Raw genomic sequence first — 13,149 nt, forward strand, 5'->3', positions numbered from 1 at the left:
TCTTTTTCTTTATGTATAAAAAGAAAAAGCAGAAAGTTGGATTTTAAACACAATCACATGATATGAAACCAGTAATAGCTGCAATGATCCATCATTGTTGGGTATGCTGCTAATGCATTAAGACACATTATTCCAGACAACCTGTAGATTATGTGGAGAAACCCCTGGAAATCAGTCAAGAGTCTATATGTACAGCAAACAAGATATTAAAAAATATGCATTTTTCTTAACCTCCTAGGACCTGGCGTCCACATATGTGGACATCACATTTTGGGTTATTTAGACCAAGATACTCAATTTTGCTCTACATGGGCCTGATATCCACTTACAAGGACATTATACTGCTACTGTTCTATCAAAATTTTAAATGAATATCCTCATTTGTGGCTCTCATTTTTCTTAAAAACAAAAATAAGGTTAAAAAAAATATGGTAATTCTTTGTTTTTACATTCATCGGGCCCATATATGCCCAAATATCAAAGAGAAATTAAAAATGCATGTCGTGGAAGAGTTTGGGTCTTAGGAGGTTAAATAAATACATGCAAAAATATAATTAGAAAAAAATTAAAATGTTTGCTGTTGTAATCAGGGGAAAAATGAAGTAGATCATGGGGAGGAAAGACAAAAGAGGGAGTGTAGGGATAATAGAAACTACAAGGAAAGAGAAAACAGATGAAGGGAGCAGGGAGGGATGAAAAGAAATGAGGAGAGTGCTCGGGGAATAGCGGCCGTTCCAGAGGTGATAAATGTTGTTTTGACACGTGTGTATCCACAGGCATGAAGGTCACAGTTTAACAGAAGGAACGTAGGTCAGTTTTAAGTCTGGGTCAAGTCAAATATGATTCCTTAAGAGACACATTTTGAATTCAGATCTATGGCTCGCTGTAGCTCATGGCATGATATTAACACAGGGTTTTCCTATTTCATTATGTGAGAGGTTATACTGAGTAAAATTAGCTTACTGGCTGCAAATTAAGATAATGTAGCTGTGGTCAGCAGGGGGTGGGAGCAAAACAAAACTTTTCTACAAGCAAAGGAAAGGAAAAGAAAAAGGGAAACTCCAAGTTATGAGCAGGAAAAAGTAAAGCTATCAGATGTTGTTAAAGTTAACGTGAACCTAACTTTTAACTAACTTCAGTTACAAATTTGACAATTTGTATGCCAGTAAAGCAGACACACACACACACACACAATCTGGAACCAGTTAGTTACTCTTTACCTGCAGGCCGGAGGCGACCCTCATCAAACATGCTGTGTTTAGACATGAGTAATCAACACCACCCTTGTGTGCATATATGTGTGCGTATGTTCCAATGATTATATTACTTGTGTTGTGGAGACATTCATCTGTTTACATAGTCACATTGTGAGCATCCACCTCCCTTATGGGACAAAGAGTAAGTCCCCATAACGTAAATCATACAACTTTAGGTTTAAGGTTAGAGAAAGGGCCAGGTTTAGGCTTAGTGTGGGTGTGTACGAGAGAGAGAGAAACAGACAGACAATAATTGTCTTTAATATTTAAATGTACACTACCTGAGGGAAACACATACACACATGTTCTGCTCTTGACTCTTAAATATGTGGCCATGTTATGTAAATAAGTACATATCATGTCCCACGATGGGGAGATGAGACAGATTACTGAGACTGAATCCACGCAGTGAGACTCCAACATCAGAGCATCACGTCAATACCCCATACACGTGGTGGATATATTTACATCTCCATCCAAATTAATTTTGGTCTGGTATGATATTTTCTGTGGTCCCAACTCATGTTTCAACCAAATGCTAACACAAATAAGCTCAACGGATTGAAAAGCATTAGTAGGATTATTAAAACTCCTTCGAACTATCCTCCACCTGCTTTGGGTTTGCTGTTTAGGTTTGCCCTGTCCATGTCTTCAGTTTGCTTTGGAACTTGGGTTTGGTTCGAGTCACACTCAACCATAGTAGATCACAGTTTAAAGAGACATATAGAGTCTTGGGCAGATAAGCTATAATTTTCAAGCTTAAGCCTAAGGATTTGTTGCTTCTTACCTGGTGGGCAAACAAAACTTATATGAACAATAATTCAGCAGTTGAAGCAGACATATATATGTCATACATGCAGAAAGATGGTCAACAGATCTACTTAAAAACACTGTGACAGGACTATTTATCCACTGCAGCCAGTCAACTTTGTTCGTGCTTCTTCTGCTGATACAAAAGGACAGTACAAAGCTTTTTTAGAAGTTCAAGGGTACCACATCATTATTAACCTTGACAGCTTTTCAAGGCCTGTCCACTCTAAAAACACTAAATGAAAATATGAGTCAGTATTCACATATGGTTTTATCTATGACATCATAATGACGGCTAAATCATTTGTGTTTTGACTTTACAAGTGTGTTTAGAAAAAACATGTAGCATGTAATGATGGTAACATAACTTTACAATATGGACTTTCCAGAGTTTCCTGTCGTTGCCAAGACTGCACGCTACGTCTCCCCAAGAGACGTTCATATGGGTCCGTATGTCAGTAATATATCTTGGCCATATGCAATAGATATCTGGATGAAGTAACAACAGGCAGAATCAGAGAAAAAACTATGTATGCCAATGTTACCTTTTTGTTTTTTAAATGCTTTGTACATTTTATGGTTCATACTGACTGAGGGCTCACAGATCACAGCAATCCAATGTTAATTTTAGGCTTGAACAAACAGAGATTTCTTCAGATTCATGTTATTATGTATTGTAATCCATTTGAGTTTTGGAAGTAAACATTTTTGTCAGTCCTTGCTGGAAAGACACTAATTTTAGTAGAACAAATTTAAGACCTGGGTTAGCCATGATGATTGCAACTTTAAGACATCGACGTTCGTCTTCTCTGCCTCTGGACAACTCTCTATCTCAGCCCTTCAGTTCTCATTCAATCAGTGATGTAGCAAAGGGGGTGACCCTATCACCCCAGCACCATGGAAACACCCTGCAGCCCTGCACCCTGGGTCCACAGGGCCCTGGGAAGGTGGAGGAATGCGGGAAGCACAGTGGATGCGCAACCTGACCTGATGGATGGATTAAATGGCAGCTGGAAGACACACACACATGTGCTTCCACACACTCACACACGCATACACAAATACATGTACAAACGTTCAACACATTGTGTTTAGCAAAGTATTAATTAACATAAAAACTTTGGAGCCTAAAGGTAATTTATTCACACAGAAACACACTAATACACAAACATGTGATACCTACAAATCTGCACCAATCAGAGTCTAATTTACTTTGTCCTTACAAGCTACAGGGCAGAGGCATGATGTGTCGGTAGGGAAGAGTGGTGAAAGGGCTTATTTCCATTCATTCACATGATGTCAGAGTTGAAATACTTGAATTCTGCTCACTTAAGTGCAGCATACTAACTCGCCAGCCTTCAGGGCTCCTTTTTAGTTCTAACGTGGCTCTGGTTTTAAATCCAGCACGCCTGACATAGCTGACCCCGTGAACAGGTTTTATAGCAATGAACCAACAAGCTTGTTAAAGAGAGACACTTACAGACACAGACCACACTGACTAGACTCACAAATCATTGTTCTGAATGAATGACCAGGTTAATGTTGAGAGAGATGTTCAAGTTGAAATATTTGGTGCTGGCTGAAGAAGAGTGAAATCATGAATAGACTGTGAAAGATAGTAAATCACAGCTCCCCACACAGATTTATGAGCCTATATCAGAGAGCAGTGAATGAAATGCAGAAAATGTGGAAAAATGAGGATATTTTAAGCAACATTTACCTTGGTATGGTTTTATGGTTAAGAACAAATAATGTTCATTTTGAAGGTATAATAGGAAACATTGAAACATTATTACTGGGAAAGTTTACACTCAATGACATCCTCAGAAAGACATATTATTATTATTATTAATATTAGTAGCAGTATTGTTGCTGTTTTTGCTTTGATGAAGCCATATAGGTCAACTCATCTAATCGCACGTTAACGATTGCCATGTATGAGCTAGCATTACTTGTGGCAGTTTAATCAGAATCATTCAATCATTCAAATATAAATGTAACATGAATTAAACTAAAACTTTCTGTCTGACTTACCACAGACAGGTTTTCATCTGTAATCGTTCTTAAGACGGCAGCTTTAGAGGTTCTATGTTGTTTCAAGAGGTCTTGAAATTATGGCATTGTTTTGATTTAAAGACCCTTAATAGCAGAAGTGGTTAAGATAAGGATTTGAAGTTCAACCAGCAATTTAAGTATTTTATGGGAAAAAAAGTTCCTACTGTAGTGGGTATAAAAAGTCATTTGAATATTTTCCTGTATGGTTTGTTTCCTTATATGTTTCAAACACATATAGCTTGCATGTTTAATAACAAAATGGGTAGTCTAAGGACAGTTGGTCGCTCACAGTTTACGTCCACTGTGAGCGACCATCTTTGAACAGAGGCGGTGGTTTACGACACCAACTGTCTGCCATCTATAATCCAGTTTTGAGATCCCTTCCCAGACGCCTTAACGCCCATTCACATCCTGGGCCATCTGACCTCAGGAAATCACATGATGGGGTGGGGCCAGGTTTCACAATGAGCTTACCCGAAACCCTGGCTGATTGTGACCCACACCCGCTTACACATCTTGGCTCATGTGATTAGGTAGAGGATCATCAGGGGGTCCTTTGTCCCTCTTTGGGGGGAAACTCCCACTGGGTTTAAATCTGGGACTCTCCACCATTTGACCCTTAGAACTGAAGAAGCTTCTCGGATGAGAGGTGAAACGTCTTCAAGCAACTCAAAGAAGTCCAGACGCTTTTCTTTCCATGGTCCTTAGACTACGATGACCTGGATGACTGAGAACCTTCACAGACAACAAAATAGGTAATAGGTAAGTATATAAATGTGAAATAATTAATAAGCAACCCAAAGATGTGCAAAACAATTCAGCTTTGCGTTCTTTAAATCAACTATCCATCCATCCATCCATTCGCTTCCGCTTATCCTTTTTCAGGGTCGCGGGGGGCGCTGGAGCCTATCCCAGCTGTCATAGGGCGAAAGGCGGGGTACACCCTGGACAGGTCGCCAGTCTGTCGCAGGGCTAACACATAGGGACAGACAACCATTCACACTCACATTCACTCGCACATTCACACCTAGTGGCAAGTTGGATTATCCAATTAACCTATCCCCACAAGCTGCATGTCTTTGGACGGTGGGAGGAAGCCGGAGTACCCGGAGAGAACCCACGCAAACACGGGGAGAACATGCAAACTCCACACAGAAAGACCCCGGCCTGATGGTGGAATTGATCTCAGGACCTTCTTGCTGTGAGGTAACAGTGCTAACCACCGTGCCACCGTGCTGCCCTTAAATCAACTAAATCAGCAAAATTCAACTTACACATAAACGCACTAGTTGTAAAAACATGAGTATTTTTTAGTAAGATTCTTTTAATAAAAGCAGCATGAAATTTTACATTTAGCTCTTTAATTGAGCAATGTACACCATGGTAATGTGGTCAATATCGACAGGAGGAGTAGAAGTATTAATGAAAAATTAATTCTTCACATTGGAAGTGGTTGAGGAACATCCTGTTCAACTTGCCTGTTTTATTAAACTGAGGTTGTCAACATCAAGGCTTTCCTAGCTAATGTGCTAAAATTAGTTTGTTAGCAAGTTCTCACAAACTTCTTCAGACTATCCGACTCCTCCTCTGCATCATCGTATGTCAGCCTGTGGTTAGAAAACAAAAACTAAGGATTCCAGAGTTTCCCGGCACATCAGGTCAGGAGTGGAACCAGGATGTGTTCCTTGTTTTAACATTCACATCATGAGTTGTTCTCCAGGGTCAGACTGTCAGTGGAGATGTAATCTGTGAGAACTTTCAGTCAGAAATGACCTAAAATGCTGTGAGTGCCAACACGCCTGCACACAGTGCATTAACAAAGCAGGAGCTTTTTGGCCACGACACCACTTTTTCACTCACAACCTGCTTCACTTTCCAAATCTGTCTTCTTCTCAGTTCTTTCTCTTCCACAAAATTGCCGTAGGATCCCAACAAAGTAAGACAAGGATTGTGTTCTGCACTTTGGTCCTTTTCACTTCTAGTTTGCTTTTATTAACTTGCTTTTTACTTTCACTTCCTGGTATTTTTATGCAGTGGATATTTCTTGATTCATTTTAGTTATCACAGTCTAATTGGTTAAATTTAGGATAATATAGTGGTCTGGGTTAAAAAGTTTCCCTTCACAACAGTAAACCTGCTCATTGATAAATGAGGAACTGGAAGTGGCAGATGCCTCTCATAAACTCCATAGACCAGGGTGTGGTTGTGGCTCATCTGTGGAGGGCAGAGGTGGGCTGCTGCAGTCTGCAGAAACACAGAGAGTACTGTGAAAAAGTCCTTTTCCTCTTCCTGACTTCTTTTCTTACATTTTTGTCACATAGAAGTTTCAGATCTTCAAACAAATTTTGAATTAACAAATTAATCCACTAAAAATACATAGGTTCAGTTTTTGGAAGCCACTATATTCCCCATCATATTTAAATACAGTGTCCTGGGAAAGATATCCCTTTTCTGACTAATTGTGTTTTATGCATATGGCTAGGCAGAGAAGGCTTCTTGGGGGGTATTTCAGTTTGTATCTGCACCATCAGCCTCGTGATAAAAAGGTCAGGACCCAGGTCAGATTGACTACTTTTTCCTTTCAAATATTTATCTATTGTTATTACGTGCTGCATTGTCTCACTCACAGCATGACTATTATGTAATTTCTTCTGTTTTACTGGCAGTTTGCAACCAATTTAATTAGAGCAGGTAGTACTGCCCTCTAGTGAAAGCTAATGTAATTTTCTGCCTGTTACTCACGCTGATTGCTTAGAGTACCAGGTGGAACCAGATAATCTTCCACGAGACAACTGATCATTTCTCACAGCACACCTATGTGCCGCAGCACAGTGGTTGGAATGCACTGGATTAGAAATGCAACCCTCCTGTCTCCAGACAGCTGACAGCTAAACAACAACAGCTGTTTTAAGCTAACATGTTAGCTAATGTTAGGCTTGAGTATCCTACAAATCTCTCTTTCTCTCCGATATAGTTTAATTACAGTCTCACACCATATGAGAGTTTATTCACTAATCATCACAGTCCAAACACTTCAAAGAATGTTTCAATAACAGCAGCTACCAACAGCCAGCTAACAGCAGCTAACAAAGGTTAGAAGCAGCAAAAACAACAGTTTTTACAAAAGCAAAAGTTCCATGTATCCTCAACAACACAACTCATTATTGCTGCCATGACTAGATTATCCATTGCCTGATGAGTTTAAAAACCTTTACTTCTGGAAATCAGCCAAAATTAATTAAATGTTGTATTAGTCAGTAGATGCTCATACACTATTAAAAAGGTCAACATAATCATTTAACAGGGCCTGTGGGGTTTTAAAAGGTTTTTTGATCATTGCAAAAGGAATGTACATTTTCCAGTTCAAAAGCAGAGACGTCCACACATTTCTCACAAAGTCTGTTGTAAACCCACACAAACCATTCATTCATTCAACTCAAAGCGTGCTCAGGCAGCTCTCTAATCAAAACAAATCTTAAGAGACTGATGCAGAGTGAGACAGAAAGAGCGTGAGGGGCCCTAAATGTGTTGTCAATTAGCTGCAGCAGATCAATAGTATGGAGTGAAAGAAGCAGAAACAGGAGAGATCCTAAGCAAATCAAACAGGTCTGTTGCTTTTATAAGGCCCGTGATGTGAGAACTGGAACTAAATTTTTTATTGTGATTTTCTTTAAGGCTCTTCACAGACTCAGTCAAAAAATAGGTTTATGGAAACAATGAATTGGATTGTGGTGCAAAAAGGCCTTCAGTTCGCTCGTTGCCACATTGTCCCAGATGCTTCCTTTCTCTTCTACTTCCATCCCTTCCTTTGTAACTGCTTTCATTCTAGCCACCATCCACTCCTATATTATATGTGTAATTCATTGCCTCCTACATTAAAATGCCCAAACATGCCAGCTTGGATGCGAATTTTGGTAAAACAAAACAAAAAACCAAACAAAAAAAAGATGGATGCATACAATAATATAATGTTAAAATGCACAATGGCCTGTGCCAATTTTAAGTAAACAATCTGTGTCTTGAGTAGTATGCAAACTGTCCCCACTGTAAGGATGTTTAGTTTTAACAGTGATTTTTAGAATATTTGAAATATTGTTTCTTTACTCTTTGATTAACCAGAAAGGCTCAAACTGGTCACAAACTAAAAAGGAAATAAATCACTGGTTATGCTCTGTAACTTTAAGCAAAGATTAGGGAGGAAAGAATGAAATAAAGTAGTCAAATTTAACATTAAGAAGGTTTAGACAATTTTGGACATGGAAGCTGCTAAGCTTACCTTACTGTAAATGCAAAAGGTCTTTATTTCAGTTTTTCTCTTCTCTTCTTACAGTCCGGTGGACACCGATGGAAATAATCACTCCCAACAGACTCAACTGCCATGAATATAACCGTATGTGTCAGGGGAAATGGGCTGTTTTAACATCACATTATTGTACTGTAAATGTCTATGATTGTGCATGTGTTTGAGACCTGGATACCAAGACTGCAGCTGCCATTACTCCCCTAATTATTCCTATAGTCAACCAGGCTTCTTCACAGTGTAACACAGTAAAGTTTGATCAGGATCCAGATGGAAGAGAAGAGAAATAAATTGTGTCTGACAGCCGCTCGACTGAAATTATGTTAGAAAGCGTGAATGAAAAAAGAAATTTGGACAGAGACAAAGACAGACGTGGATGTAGGAACATACCACCTGGACAAGCGATCAACTGACACATAATTAGGAAGATAAAGACTAAGGCAGTAGATACAGTCCAACCACAACACTCATCGGGTGACATTCAGAAGTGTTTTTGTGTTCAAGTTTCCAGATGTATCAGTTAAGAAACACACCTGATAAAAACCTAATCCTGTGATGTGAGCCAAAGTCAAATGTGAGTAATTTGTCCTTAACAAGTCTGTGAGGTGTGACATTTTGATATTTTTTGGCATACATTTATTTGGCTTTGGGATCAACTCTCCATAAATTTTTACTATTGAAGCCTCTCGCTTTCCTTATCTTTTTCTCTCTCTCTTTTTCAAACTTGGTAAAACAAAATTATTTTTTCATCAATTTCTCAAGCACAGTCTGACCTTAATCAGTGGATTTATTTTTTTTATATCTATGTATATCAAAAAGTCAGGTTTCTGTATGTACAGTTATATATGACCATCAGTCTTCACTGCTGATGATACTGACAATAAAACGATCCATCCATTTTACCTCACTGTTAATTTAAACGTTAGCTATCTTTTCATTAGAAAGTGAAAACAAAAAACCAAAAAAATGTCAATGTTCAAGAGGAAATGTAAGTATTATTTGACAGGGATACAGTTATGTATTCTTTCTTGTACATGTTCTGCTTTATTGTCATTTATAAAATATAAAATTAAAGTAATGAAAACAAGAACAAGGCAGAACTGAAGTAAAAAAAAAAAAAAAAAACATACTTGAAACTCGTAATATTCATCATCGTTATCAGGATATCAGGATATCTTACACTTAGAAAAATATAAGTGATTAAACAAGGAAACACAAACAAGTTTTAGAAAGAAATGAGTGAAATCAGCGACTGTCCGTTATTTTGACATACAGAGCTGCCTGTATCATAGCAGATCTACAACTGCCATGGGTTAGTGCGTTTTAAGGACCTCTGGATGTTGTGCAAATGTAACTTTATGATATTGCAAAAGCTTAGTTTTCTTTTTACATTGTTCTTTTTTCTTTATTATCATTTATAAACAAGTCACATCTAAAAGAGAAAAACAGCAAAGTAATTTTTCATGTTAAGGAACTGAAATGTTAATTGAATGAAATACGAAGAACATCTGTGGTGATCAGTTTATCAAACCTGTTTCAACCACAGTGATTTAGTTTATCTCACATAAGGTCACAGAGCCTGTTTTAAACCAGAATGCTGGGAAGAGTGGCTCTGTGAATTTTGCATGGAAGGTGTGTATGAGGCTCAGCTTTTCTGATGAAACACTGTAATAACTCAGAATTCCACCTTCCCAATCCAAGAGCACTGCTATTTTTTTACTGGAAGGTAATTCCAGCTTTGTTGATGTCTTCCCATGCAAGGCAGTGCATTTAGTCTTAGAGCAGTACAGACCCCAGGACAACTCATTGCATCCTAGGCCACCACTACTGTCCCAATTTCTACCCACTCTTTCGTATGCTGCAGCAATGCAGACCGTCCCACTCCGTTCAACTTCCCAGTAGCAGACACCTTTCAGTCCCTCGACGCAAAACACCTGAGACCTCTTGAACCTGTCCTCATTTTCAGGTCGTGCAGGTTTATCCTCTACATTCTTTACAGTTTTTACTTTCCTGTCTCCTTCTAGGATAAGCCTTTTGCTCGCCGTAGTTTCGTCAAACTTCAGTTCTACACCATCTGAGAAAGACAATGCAAGAATTTGATATGTTTGTGTACTGGAGAGACCACAAAATATAAATACATAAAAAAGTAAATCAAAGCAACAAATCAAAACAACATTAGCAGGTATAGCAAATTATAATTGGTGATTTTGATTTCAAAAATGAGCAACTGGAGCTTTAACTTGGTGACTACATGACAAAACGCTGAAGATCAGAGACCAACTTACACTTCTTTATCCCCGGCTTTAACCGATGCTCTCCACCATGGTCCAAACTGTAAAAGATTTTATTTTATATATAGTATTAGGTGTAGGGGGAGGAAGTAGTGCAGCAATAATTTTCAAACAGAGTGGAAAAAATATGACTTCAAATTTAATTTATGTTATAAATGAAACATTGAGTTTTTACTTCAGGTTCTATTATAATTTTGCTTTAAAGTTGACGTAGGCCCAGAAAAAGATCCTTCTATATTATTAGAAATAAATGCCTTTTAATTTATATATACTATATAGACAATTATATTTATAACTTACAGCAGTGTCTTCAGCTTCATATCTGGATCTTCCTTTATAACAGTGAGTTCTCTGGTCCCAAGGTCTCCTGGGTGATTATAACTCAGATCCAGATGTTTCAGGAGGGAAGCTGCATTCGATTTGAGAGATGAGGCCAAGAAAGAGCAGCCTGTCTCTGTTACCTGACAACCAGACAATCTGCAGAACACATAGAGAGAAATTATTTTGATGGTCTTTCTGACTTTTTCATAAAGGTTTGAAACACTCAAAAAACGATTCAATAAACACATGACACATTAATGTCTTTAATAAGATGATCACCTTCTCTTTAACATCAAGTTACTGCAGTGAATATATTTGAATGCTGTGAATGTTTTCCCTGCTTTAGTAAACTTGACAAAATTTTCACAGAAATTTAATGTCCTATTTACATAAAGTATGAGGCCAGGTAGACCATTTAATTGGATTCTATATTCAGAAACCCCCCTTCATCCCCCTTTAGTCTGGGTTTAGGATATAATGGTAATGGAAAGCAATCATATAAGGTACAGCTTTTCTGCACACTTTGACTAAAGTGTAAAAAATATTTGTCTCTAAAAAAGTTCATATGTGGCTAAAAACAGTCTAGCGTCTCAGCAACCTAACAGTCTGTTATACTTTGTACCATATGGAAACCTTTTAATTTTCTAACAGGAAAAGACAACAAAAACCTCCCTGGCAGTCTGATTTATCCACACTTACTTCAGAATCTCCAGTTTGCAGTGCGAACTCATCAGGCCATCTGCAAGATGCTGCACACCCACATCAAGCAAATCATTATGGCTAAAGTCCAACTCCAAAAGGTTTGAGAATGCAGAGCTTAGGACTGAGGATGTCAGACCACTGCAGGCTTTTTCAGAGAGCTCACACCACGTTAGCCTGTGAAAATGAGACATACAGCAAAGTGCTATGCACTGTTACATTGCACTAGTATGTTCAAGTAACTAAAATACCAGTGTATACAGTTATATAAATTAGTTGTTGGACAGAACATAATTTTTATAGCTCTACCTTGGAATTTAAATAGAACAATTAAGACGATGAGGGTTTCCACTTAGATTCAAGGAGATCTACAAAAATTTTGCATTTACTTTAGAAATTACAGACACTTTTAAACATAGTTCGCAGTTTTCAGAGGCTTAGAATTAATATCACAAAAGAACATAATTTTCAATCCAAATATTACAAATAATTCTTTATTTAGAGGATTATTTATTTGGACCATTTGTTGGTCATAGCTTTAAGTCTAGAGCCCATGGACGTCACCAGATGCTGCATTTCCTTGATGCTCTGTCAGGCCTTTACTGCAGCCACCTTCAGTTGCTGTTTGTCTGTGAGCCTTTCTGTATTCAGTTTAATATTTAACGAAAAACCAGGTTTAGATAAGTTGACACTCAAGAATATCCCATTTCTTTGCCTTAAAAAAAAATCTAGCATGTCAGCACTCTGGAACACCGTCTGATCAGTTTTCCAGTGTTTGGCTGCAAACTTCCAAATCATCCTGTGACTTACATCAGCAATCACATAATAATAATAATAATAATAATAATAATAATAATAATAATAATAATAATAATAATAATAATAATAATAATAATGTATACTTTATTGATCCCCGTGGGGAAATTACTCTCTCTGCATTTGACCCATTCACTCAGTGAAGCAGTGGGCACCCAGTAAGCAGGCGCACCAGGGAGCAGTGTGTAGGGATGGTACCTTGCTCAGAGGTAGGCTACCTCAGGGTAGCCCTTCAGTGGATTCGAACCCCTGACCTTCGGCGACCACTCTACCTACTGAGCTGTCCCTGCCCACATCATCAATAAATGCCAGTGGCACATTTCCACTGTTATGAAGTAACAAGGGAACATGACTCACCTGACCATGAAACTGCTTGTGAGTCAATTATCCAATTACTTTTAAGTTTCTGAAAATAGGTGACTTTCCACAAAGTTATCTGTAACTACTGAATAGTGAATGTCAAGTTGTTCTTAAACCCTCTGAATTAACCTCCTAAGACCCGAACTCTTTCATGGCATGCATTTTTAATTTTTCTTTGCTATTTGGGCTGATTGGGACCTGATGAATGTAAAAACAAAGAATTACCAGATTTTTATTTTTA

General features: G+C 38.1%; 1 protein-coding gene across 1 annotated transcript; it reads right to left on the reverse strand.

The window, feature by feature from the left end:
• Positions 1 to 5,431: 5,431 nt before the first annotated feature.
• On the reverse strand, positions 5,432 to 12,037 carry LOC102298052 (stonustoxin subunit beta). The gene is made up of 4 exons (XM_014338577.2): positions 11,733 to 12,037; positions 11,013 to 11,189; positions 10,707 to 10,753; positions 5,432 to 10,495 (listed from the first exon to the last, which is right to left on the reverse strand). The coding sequence occupies exons 1-4, from the start codon at positions 11,924 to 11,926 to the stop codon at positions 9,972 to 9,974; spliced, it is 942 nt and encodes a 313-aa protein (XP_014194063.1). The 5' UTR covers positions 11,927 to 12,037; the 3' UTR covers positions 5,432 to 9,971.
• Positions 12,038 to 13,149: the final 1,112 nt, after the last annotated feature.

Source organism: Haplochromis burtoni, unplaced genomic scaffold (assembly GCF_018398535.1).
Source record: "Haplochromis burtoni strain Fernald_Lab_line unplaced genomic scaffold, NCSU_Asbu1 Contig_60, whole genome shotgun sequence".
Taxonomy (NCBI): domain Eukaryota; kingdom Metazoa; phylum Chordata; class Actinopteri; order Cichliformes; family Cichlidae; genus Haplochromis; species Haplochromis burtoni.